Source organism: Orbicella faveolata, unplaced genomic scaffold, assembly GCF_042242905.1.
Source record: "Orbicella faveolata isolate gen_17 unplaced genomic scaffold, um_ofav_v1 contig_14, whole genome shotgun sequence".
Classification (NCBI taxonomy): Eukaryota; Metazoa; Cnidaria; class Anthozoa; order Scleractinia; family Merulinidae; genus Orbicella; species Orbicella faveolata.
Genome location: NW_028301541.1, coordinates 11961868 through 11973927, shown reverse-complemented (window position 1 = coordinate 11973927; position 12060 = coordinate 11961868). Strand labels below are relative to the sequence as shown.

The following is a 12060-nucleotide window of genomic DNA, read 5'->3' as shown; positions in this document are numbered from 1 at the left end:
TACGAACTCACGAACTATTTCAAACCTCAAGGCTCATCTCGCTCATTTAACTAAAATCCTCAGCCTAACCCACAGAAAATGTCGAAGTAAACCCAATATATGAATACTTCCTCCTCTTTAATAGAAGAATGAATACGGCCGTTCTGAACTTTATCGGGATCAGATCTTCTCACATACCATTTATCTTTACAACAAGAAATTTGATTGGCTGTTTATGGTAGATCCAATCTGATTGGTGTGACATACATACATCTCTCACTCACTCACTCACTCACTCACCCATTGACACGTAACATACTCGACGCGCCGACTAAGAGGTATTTTTTTGTAAAAAAATAACTCAATAAAAAAAATAACTCAAAAATTACTTTAAGTCGGGAATCATTTACATACAAGATCTTCTATTTAACTTAAATACCGTAGACTCCTATAACTATTTTTCGAACAAAATTGACAAAAGCAATTTTCAGCAATGGGCGGACCTCCGTCATTCTAAACCTTCACATTTAGAAGAAATCAGCCTAGATGCATCAACCATATCTCCATCACTTATAATTGGAAATAAAATCTTCGATATTGAAGACAAAAAATCAAAAGATTATTACTCGCTGCTGGTTTCAAAAAAAGCTCAACCTTCTCATATTATCCAAAAATCGAAGAGTGATTTTAATTTCACAACCCAACAATTTAGAGAAATCTTCTCATTACCACATTTGGTTGCATTTGAGTCATCTACCAAGGCCTTCCAATACAAAGTAATTAATTCTATTCTCTTCACCTACAGCAAACTACGCAAAATTGGATTTAGAATTAATGATGCATGTACTATTTGTCATGATGAACCTGAGAATTTATATCACCTTTTCTATGAATGCCCTCACTCCAAAACGTTCTAGACTGATTTCGAATCGTACTGGTACCATCTATCGAATTAGCCAATCCATCTTCCTGCACAAAACGTTTTATTTGGAGTTTTATCCAAACAACGCTCTTTATCAAAGTTATTAAACTATTTCATAGTAATTGGAAACTTGTTTTGTGGGACTGCAGAAGAAGCCAAACACTTCATAAAATTCAAGGAATGCAATCGAAACTTAAGATTTCAACAAGGAAAACGTCTTTGAAAAGAAATGGGTGCTCACTCCAATATAATTAATTATGCCCATCTTATTTTATTGCTTTTTTTTATTTTAATATGAATGTATCTTTTATTTTGTTGCTCATTGCTATAATATGAATGTAAGTAGCATCAGTAATCATATTATTTTGTAAGTAGTGTAAGAATTGGTATCGTAAGTTAAATAAGTAACCGTATTGTTTTGTAGAGTAAGTTATGCAAATTGTATTATTGTAAGTAGCACCTGTAACTGCATTGTAATGTAAGTAGTGTAAGTAGTAAGTAATTGAATTGTATAAAAAGTTTTGTCGGTAATGTAATGGACTTTTGTAGTTGTATTACTGTTGTAAATTGCGTAAGTAGACGTACCAGTGTTGTAAGTAGTGTGAATCACAATTAAAGTTAATTAAAAAAAAAAAAGAAAAAGAAGAAGAAAAAAAAAAAACTAGTGAGACAATCTCAGATAGTGCAGAGTGTAATTTATGGCTCTGATGCAGTAGTCAGACAGGTCCTCCTCAGCCCTGTTGTTCTCTCCCTTGGTAGTCAACTAGGCCTTTTCCCCTTTGCAGAGTATGAGCGGACAAAAACTTGATAAGACATAATCTTAGCCGTGTGTATGGTCTGTATGTTTCATGTTTGTGTTTTGCCCAAAAATAACTTACAATTACCGTTTGTCAAGACAGTTTTAAATCTATTGTGGTATTTTATCTTGAGTTTCGTTCACTTTGTACCATTACTTTTCACGCCAACGTTTGTAATTTCATACTTTTGTTTTCCTCGCCTATGTATGCAACAAGATACCTTCGTTTCCACGACAATATAAGAAAGATGTGTATTTTTTTAACTTACTGCTGGAGGTGAATGGAATATAAAAGTTAAATATCTGCTGAAAAGTCGAAGAGGAACGATTTTGTTTTATTCAAAACGTAAATTTTCATTTGACCGATAAACAAGAATTAATCTAATTGTCAAATAGTCACGTCGAATCACGGAATAGTGCGTTCTAATTCTGTTGCCAGCCGAGTTGGTGTAAACAATAAAACCACATCAAACTAATACACAATGCTATCGAGTAATAAGATTGAGGAGTTTTTCAACGAGAAGTATTGAAGGTAGAGATCTTTACTTGACCGAAATTATATCCCACATCGGTGAGCGAGTCGCGTCATCGACTGATGAAATTAATCGGAGGTTTCAGTAAGTGCCACGAAGTCTGCAGCAATAATAACGAAGTTTCTTTTGTCCCAAATTTACTAGTTTTACATGTAACTAACGCGGGAAAGTGCTATCGAGTAATAGCATTGAGGAACGTTTCAACGAGAAGTATTGAAGGTAGAGATCTTTACTTGACCGAAATTATATCCCACGTCGGTGAGCGAGTCACCTCATCAACTGACGAAATTAATTGGAGGTTTCAATAAGTACCACGGAGTCTGCGGCAATAATAACGAAGTTTCTTTTGTCACAAATTTACTTGTTTTACATGTAACTAAGGCCCATTTCAGACGCCAAACTTTTCATGAGCCGAACTTAATTTGAATTTGAACCGACCCAAATTATCAAAAGTACGCCTGTTGATTCAGACGTTGAACTTAATTCACCGAACTTAATTTAGTTTGAACCAAAACACATCGAAACATCAGCGGCATCAGGCAAGGTGTATGCATTAGGTTCGGCACATGAAAAGTTCGACGTCTGAATCAAAGCCGTTCCAAAGCCGACATTCCCGGCTGAGCTAGGCGGGAAGAACGGCTGAGCCGTTCCAAATTCAAATAGCCATTCTTAACTGATTCAGACGCCGAACTTTTCATGTACTTAATTCAACGTATTAGGTTCGGCTCATGCAAAGTTCGGCGTCTGAACTGGGCCTAACGCGGGAAAGTTTCGGCTGAATACGAACTTTTTGCTCTCTTTCATAGAAGAGGAAACAAACAAGCTGCTAAGGTGAAGCAAGATGTTCCCATTCTCTATTTCAACCCTGGCAAACACACAATACTTATGAAACAGCAGACGACATTTCTTGAATCGAGCTAGGGAAGATTCCAGAAGATACGCAGTCACAGTAGCCTTCTTTGCACTAAAAAAGGAGAACTAACGTTACCTGAAATATAACTGCTATCCCCAGCCAAAACGAGAGTGTGACATCACGCATTTACAAAAAATAAAAAAAGCGTGCATCTGAACTCGAGAACGGAGTTTATCACAATAGCAATGCTAGAACGCATGCGTCTTATATGTTATGTTCTATCACAAGGGAAAGCACTTAACGTTCGTGGGTAGTCCCGTATGAAATGTATCTTTCACGTAACATATAGTCGACTTTGACGATAACTAGTCTGCACATGCGTTTGGAACAAATTGCTTTTGTTCTTAAGAGAATGCCACCACAAGGATAGCATGAGATTTGCAAAACCATATATATATATTTTTGTCATGTTCTTAAAGAAAGCAACGTAAATATCACAGGTTTTGCGTAATGTACTCGGGTACCTACCCCACCCAACTCCCCTTCCCGCAAGGCTAATTGATTAATTGAAATTAAGTAATTCACCAAATATTAAAGTTTACACCTAATGGCGTTAGTGACTTAGCGAACATCAGCCCCCTAAACCATCCCAATAGTGCACTCTGCACTAAACTAGTGAGACAATCTCAGATAGTGCAGAGCGCAATTGATAGCTCTGGCACGGTAGTCCCATAAGTACTTACCCCTACTCGGTTTACTTCCGGTTTGTGTCTACCTTGGTAGTCTGCCACGGCTTTTCCCCTTTGCAGTGTTTATGTTTCAAGGTTGTATTTTCATTCAAGGTCCAAAAATTACGCACAAATTAATTACTACTGGTGTTTTACGTTGATTTTCGTTCGTTTTAACTTCAATAATACGTTGAAGCAGCAAACGTGACAATTTAGCTCTTCACGCCAACTTTGTAAATTGATACTTTTGTTTTCCTCGCAAAGGCATGTAATATGAAACCCTTGTTTTCGCCAACACACGGAAGATGTCCTTGTTTTTTGGAGATAAATGAAAGAATGTTAAATATCTGATGTAGTGATGAAGAAACGGAACAGAAACGATGTTGTTTTACTAAAAATACAAATTTTTACCGATGAACAAGAACTAATTTAATTATCAGATAGTCACGAAATACCACTTTCTCTTTCTGTTGCTACCTTTGTTGTTAACAATAAAACAATTCAAAATTAACACACAACGATATTGATGGCTGAGAAGCGTTTCAAGGAAAAGTATTGAAAAGAAACAGCGCTACTTTGCCGATATGAATGAGTCTCCTGAAGACTGATTAAATTAATTTGCCGCTTTTCATTAGGTGCCACGGCGTCTGCAGCAATATTTGAGCACTTTCCTGGTTTCTTTTGTTACAAATGTACAATTTGCGGAGTATTAAAGCCACTAACTTGGGAACTTTTTGGTCTGTCTTACAGACACAATTAAGGCAAGAAATAAACAAGCCGCTAAGGAGAAGCAATACATTTGAACCCTGAGAAGCACACTATTGTAGATTGAGAGCAGCAGATCATATTTGAACCGACCTGTGCGTAATTCTAAAAGCTACGCAGCCACAGTAACGTTTCACTTTTGCAATAAAAAGGGACAATTGGCGCTACCTGAAAAATAACTGCCGTCCTTGGTCACATGACATGACATTTAAAATACCGCCTGGAAAGATAGTGTATAACACTAACGATGCTAGAACGCATGCGCCTTACATGTTGAGTTCTACAATAAGGAAAACCACTCAACATTTGCGCGTGATTCCGTATGCAATGTATCCTCCACCTAATATAGAAGCCACGAACGCTAACTAATCTACGCATGCGTTTAGAGCAAATTAGTTTTGTTCTAAAGAGAATGGTACCACAAGGAGAGCAAGGGGTTACCTGAAACAAATATATAGCTTTGCGATGTTCATACCTAAAACACATGTACCTTTCCCACCCCACCCCCACCACTTCCTTGCCTCTAGACTAATTATTTAATTGAAATTAATTAATTAAACAAACATTTAAGTTTACACCTTAGCGCCATAGGGCCATAGCACCATAACGCCATAGTGCCTTAGCGACAGGCAGCTGCCATAACCATCCCAATAGTGCACTCTGCACTAAAAACCAAGCGGCTCTGGGGGTGAAAACGGAGTATATCACGCTAACAATGCTAGAACGCATAGGTCTCACATGTTGGGGTACAACACAAGGAAAAGCATTCAACATTTTCGCGTCGTGTGATCTCAAATGAAATGCATCTTTCACCTAATATATAGTCGGCACGAACGCTAATATGCGCATGCGTTTAGGGAAAATTGGTTTTGTTCTAAAGAGAATAGTACCATAAGGAGGACAAGAGGTTTCCTAAATCAAACATATGGCTTCGTGATATTATGATTACAGTAAGGTAGGTGATACACGTTTTTACGTAGTGCACACGGGCACCTACCCTTCCCAATCACTTTCTTGCCTTAAGACTAATTCATTAATTGATATTAATTAATTAAACAAACATTAAAGTATACACCTTATTGCCGGATGTTACTGAAAGTGGTAACTGGGAACGGGGAACGGGGAACCGGGAACAAGAGTCTGGGAACGAGTGTACAACGGTAACCCGCGTGAAAATTCAACATGGCGGACAAAAGAAAAGAAAAGGGAACAATTTGGGGAAATGTGAGGAAGTGTTACGGTTGTAAACGTGAGTTTCTACCGGCCGTGCCACCAGATGAACAGTACGTTCTTGTTAGAGCAGAGTCCGATTGGTACTGGGATAAAACAAAGCATGAAATGGCGCCTGGGGAGAAAATCGAATCGGTATTATCCTGTAATTAATATCACAAGCTACATCCGCTAATCGGTCAGGCCACAGTCTTTCTTACATATAATTTCAAGCCTTCATAGTCTACTCATATCTTCTCACTTTGTGCGCGAGCTGTCATATCAATAGGGACCTTAAGCACCGACGACGACGAGCCCAGAGGACGACGACCGGAAGTAAAATTTCACCTTACCGCGCTACTGCGCATACTAGACTCGTCGTCCACGTAAAGCTTAGGACGTCAAAACGTCAGGTTTGCCGTCCTGAGCGAACGTGAGTAAGTATTAATCTATTAACGCTGTGTTTCAGGCAGAAAATGTATATCAAACTATTGAAATGAAAGTTGGTTATTTATTTAACCTCTTAGCTTTGTATCAACTAGATTTTACGGCGAGTTTGGTGTAGAAATCGTTGGTAATAACCTTATTTTGTCGGCGATTTGTCCGTTGTTGAATTTGCTTGTCAGCGAAACTAGGAAATTAAATGAATTCAGAAATTGAAAAATGACTCTGTATTTCATTTCTTCTGGTTCCTATCTACATGAAGGCTTTCGCTTATGTTTTTAGGATAGAATTTTATACCGTGAAGGTCGTTTTAGATTATATCGGGCGAAAATTCGGCATCATTCATCTCTTCGAGCGAAAACCTGTTATGTTCTTCGTATGAGAAATCGGGATTTTTCGACATCAATTCCTCACGTAGGACTGAAAATGTGTTGTCATCGATAGTACCGTTTTCGTAGCTCAAGAGAAACAGGTCTTGGAGCTCGCGAAAGGAAGACATGACAAAATTTTTCGATGGTTTTAGGTCCATGTTTACAAGAACTCAGCTCTGTTTACATGTACTCGCACTTGGTTTTCACGCCGTGAACGACGTCCTCGACCCAGTCCTACAACAATTTTACTCGTCGTCGTCGTCCCATTCGTCGTCGGTGCTTAAGGTCCCTAATATTTAATAATAGCAACACGCAATATGATATCGAGGACAATTGACATAACACATGAGCATCACTGAACGTGGGTCGTCCGCTGTCTTCGCATTCGGAAGCTAGAAAGGCGGCCTTTCGGAGATCGGCAAGTCAGCTGGCAAATCAGGTGAGCAGCAGATAAATAACCTGTGGCCTGGCTGCTTTGCTAAAGACAAAATATATGAAGAAACGAGCAAGGAATATTCCACAACAATGATAATGTCGGTGAAAGATGACCGCGGAAAAGCGACTGCGCGACACTCGGTATGTTTTTTGATCACGTGTTGTCACGTATCAGACGGAAAAGTCTTTATTCTCTGTGTGCGTTTTGTACCCAGTCTGCAGTCTGCATTTTGTACCTGGTCTGCAATCTGCATTTTGTACTGACCCATTGGAGTAGCATGTGATAATACCGAAACGATTTTCTCTTCAGACGCTATTTCATGCTTTGTTTATCTCAGTACCATATTGGACTCTGAGGCACAGCCGGTAGAAACTAAAGTTTACAACTGTAACACTTACTTACATTTCCCCAAATTGTTCCCTTTTCTTTTCCTTTGTCCGCCATGTTGAATTCTAAGGCGGGTTACCGCTGTACACTCGTACCCAGACTCCCGGCTCCCGGCTCCCGGCTCCCGGCTCCCGGCTCCCGGCTCCCGGCTCCCGGCTCCCCGCTCCCCGCTCCCCGTTCTCCCTTGCCAGTTTTAGTAACATCCCCTTATTGCCTTAGGGCCCAAACCAAACCAAACCAGGCCCCCAAACCATCCCAAATGCACTCTGCACTAAAAAGTAATCCAAAACATCACGGGGTGACAAGGGCATGCTAAAATTTCTTTGTAAAAATACACTAGTAGTCCTAAAAATATACCTCAATCATCCAGAGAGCAAAGTGGTTTCCATCTTCCTCAAAACGTCTATGATCTTGTGTAAAATAGTAAACAAGGTCGTGAATTCCATCAGCAAAGTTTGCCAACCAGCTGAAAAAAATCATCACTCAGTTTGCTGGGATTCATCTACAAGACGATATATTGGGTAACTGTCATAGGATATGTTGAAAACCTTCTAGGAAGACCATGGGAGCAAGACAAGAACCCAGAAGCAGTTTCAACTGTTCTGTCAGTCGGTGATGGACAAAACACTGACCCCTAGTCCATGGACTACCCTAATGGACTACCCTAAAATGGACTACCCTAAAATGGACTACCCCTAAAAAATACTATTTCAGATGAGCGGTATGTTAAGAAGCTGCGATTATATACTTACATTGCACGGAGGATGCTTTTCTTTTCGTTCCGCATCGCCCTCAGCCGCCATTTTGAATAACTAGACTGAATTATTTAGAAAATAAAGATGTTGTCGTTGTTGTTATTGTTGTTGTTGTTGCTGTTGCTAAAGGAACAGTCTCTGGGATGTTGTGGCATAGTGGGCTTAATAGCGACTTTGCTGATGATTTGTCCAAGTGTACTGTTTCAAAATTGGTCCATACTCCAGTAACAAAGGAGGAGGAAGCTTCGACAGACTACCACATCCTGAGTCTCGCAAAACCACAAAAATTTCCACATAATTATAGTCCAGGCCAGCCAAGAATACTACTGCTTCCACTCCACTCTGACTTTTTGTAGCGTAGTCGTTGGAATTTCTTGCTGTCCCATAGCTTTATCCTCATTCCCATTTCTATTTCATTTTGATACACTCAGGAAAAAACCAGAAGACTAGCTGCTTCTGTGCAATAATTTGCGGCACTAAACAAGCAAAACAAATCATGAGTAACATCCTGAAGATCATTTCGTCTGTTCGAGAAAGACTGAGCTACTGAATCACATGGGAGCAAGATTGAGTTGTCCACAGAATATTTGATTTGATTTGAGTCTATGCTTTTTGTGTACAGCGGTTGTTTTTTCAGTATAGTTATTCAAAATGGCAGGTGAGGGCGATGCGGAACGAAAAGAAAAGCATCCTCCGTGCAGTGTAAGTATATAATCGCAGCTTCTCAACATACCACTCATCTGAAATAGTATTTTTTAGGGGTAGTCCATTTTAGGGTAGTCCATTTGTCCATTAGGGTAGTCCATGGACTAGGGGTCAGTGTTTTGTCACCCTGTCAGTCAGCTAGTCAGAACAGCTGAAATCAGAACCTCTGGGCTGGCTGGCTGTGGTGCATGTTAAGCACAAGTAAGATAACTTCAGGCAGAGTACGATCTGAAATTCCCCAATTTTTCAGTCGTGGATACGCGAAGCGAAGCGTAGAAACGACTGTTATTATGGGAACGAAACTCACTCAGATGTGAACTTAAGGTAGCCTGCTTCTGCATTGTATTATTTGTTTATGTACACATTGAAATTCTGGCGGTGCTCGTATCCTAAATTCAAAACCCGTGATATAATTTGTATTTTAAAGTAGGCTTACTTCAAGCAAAATATTCAAATTGCTTTATCTTTTCATTTTGGTATTCTTCACACTACATTTCTTCTGTATTCTATTGTAGCTTTTACACGACCATTAATATTAGGTGTTTCGCTAAATTGAAATGGAGTTGACTTCGAATGTTCGAATTAGTACTATGGCCAACTTGAAGGCTGAATTTCAGGAGCATTTGAGTCTTCCAGGCGTTCAAAATGACCAGGAGATGTGCATTTGTTTGCTGGAAAGTAACCTGAAAAGCTAATGTGGTAAACTTTGATGAGAATGTGTCGTATTCCTCGACCTTAATGAACTTGTATGAACGAAACAAACAACTTTTAATGAACGAAACAGCTATTGAATAGAAGACAAACATCGGCACCATTGTACAATATTGTAATTTCATTTTTATAATTTAGTAACATCTAAACCACAGGCCAGCCGAAATATTGTTTTAACTCTACGACGTTGTGTCAGCCTTGCAGTAGTGACGTATTATCGTTTTACTGTTCAAGTTTGGCTGATTTGATCTGCTGTGAGATCCAACGGTCAATCACGCAGGACCTTCGTTCACCGCTTTGCAGTTTAAACACTTAAGTTTTCATGTTGAGTTGTCCATGTTCAACCGGCATCGGGTTAAGTTTAGATTAAAGTTATGTTCTCTATACTTGTCTTGTTTATTTTAGTACATTGATCTGAACTCTAAGTGGGATGTGAAATGCACATAAACTTGGAAAGAAACTCCCAAATACTTGATTTTGATAAGCTTAAATGATTTTTACCCTGTCTTTGTTTACACTTTTGCTTCCTGATTGAAAAGATAACAAAGGGAAAGAAACCCCCTGTGAGCTTGTCCCCAATTAGTAGTTAACACTAAATACATTAACACTTCAATAAAGCTGTTATTATTATTGTTGGAACACATATTTATGGCCGACAGATTTGTCGGATCAACACTGAAAATGCTTGCAAAAGAGTCTACTTATGTTGATGTATTTTACGTGCAATATATATAGAGACAAGCGGTTCCACATTGGAAGAGAAGTGCTGTCTGATAGGAAACCTTACCTATAACCTTGAATGAAATGCAATGAAAAACGTTTGTGCGCTTGTACGACTTGAATACACGCACATTTTTCAAGCAGGCAGATCAACATCAAGATCTGGGTGTGAGGGAAAGGGGGGGGGGGGGGGAGGAGGGAGAGTACTCTATGATTTGTTGGGCAGGAGTGTCCTCTGTAACCCAAGAACCCTTAGCCTTTACCACTCCATGTTCTACTGCAATTTTGCCACCCTAGCTATTCTGGACGTATGTCTTTGTAATATGTGGCCAAAAAAGAAAGCCAACGAAAAAAGCCTACACTTTGTGAGTTAAGTGCGACCTTGCATGGTACAAACCCGGCTTGTTTTAACAGCATTTAATAACACACCAGTAATTGCAAGTTCACCAATATGTTTCATCTCTAGATTACCTAATCCACGAGTTTGGCCATAGGTCTCCTTTGATTTTTCTTTTAGAAACGAGATATGTAAACAATTGGAATCAAAACATGAGCTAAATATTAATTGTACCTGTCAACAATCGTTTTGAATATTTCTGCATTGCTAGTGAAATGAACACAAACAATTGCCAAGATAGGAATAAAATAATCTGATTTCTGTTTCCAAGAAAGAAAACTATTGCTATTTTAATTGTCAACGTTACAATTCTGCAAGGCCCTTTTCATTTTGTATTGCATCAAGCTGGGGGGGGGGGGGGGGAACTCCCTATAGTTGACTTAAGGTGCACTTTTTATCAGGTGGGAGGCATGACAAAGGGGCACGGATTTTAAACATTCATTGCTAATTTATCCATGAAAAGAGATGTAATGGGTCTACCGTAGGTACGTACATACATACGTACGTACGTACGTACGTACATACATACATACTTTATTGGCTCGTCCTCACGGGGCTTTTCAGAGTCAATTTTACATTACAAAATTAAAAACTAAGTACTAGTACATGACGCAGGTATGTGAAAGGGGTTTCAAGCTGGGTAACCTTTTCTTGAAAAAACACTATACAAAAGGGAAAGGATTTGGACCTTGGGGCAGAGCTTCCTTGTGTAAAATCTAGTTAGGTCCCTTCTCCCTCCCAAAGTTTAACACAGTCATTGCTGGGAGCTGTTTGAAAGACTTAAGGTTTAACTTTGTGTGTAGATATTGACTGCGAAGAATCTTTGAACTTCCTGAGACATTGGCTCGTCGATCCTTTAGGCTCAAAGATAGTTTATAACTTCCAGCTGGCTAGATAGCGAGCCTTAATTTGTGAGTGAATCTTATGAGTGAAACTATCAGCGAACCTTCCAGCACTCTCGGGCTAGCACTATGTCAGCAAAATTATGAATCAATCATAACAAAACAAAACAAAGCAATTAGAAACATAAGTGGGACAACTTATAAGTCCATAGTATCCAACCAAAACTTTCTTGCGACAAACAATAAGAAACGCAGTTACAAACTGGATATAAACAAAATTATCTACTGTAACGCAAAAATCCCGTAGGTCAAGGTGTTCCGGGAAATTTGTAAAGACCACAGAGGTGTGAAGAGGAAATGTTTCAATTATTTTAGTTTTCGGAGTGGGATAAACGTTTAAACTGTAACAAACAAAATCCTGTATATATCGTGCTTCAAGGGCAGAGTTATTTTGACTTTTTTTTATGACCTTGCGATCTTGAAAACCCGGTCAAGCATATAGTAGCT

At 39.1% G+C, this 12060-nt stretch overlaps 1 protein-coding gene and 1 long non-coding RNA gene across 2 annotated transcripts in view; one reads left to right on the top strand and one right to left on the bottom strand.

Moving 5' to 3' along the window:
• LOC110060141 (G protein-coupled receptor 143-like) overlaps positions 1-12060 on the bottom strand; it is a 67534-nt gene that overhangs the window by 15434 nt on the left and 40040 nt on the right. The window contains exon 7 of the mRNA XM_089286649.1: positions 7781-7889. Coding sequence (XP_089142775.1) covers positions 7781-7889 — 109 coding nt within the window. The remainder of the gene's footprint in view (positions 1-7780; positions 7890-12060) is intronic.
• Positions 8823-10572, top strand: LOC149114017 (uncharacterized). The gene is made up of 2 exons (XR_016206386.1): positions 8823-8880; positions 9399-10572. It is a non-coding gene; the product is annotated as an uncharacterized LOC149114017 (long non-coding RNA).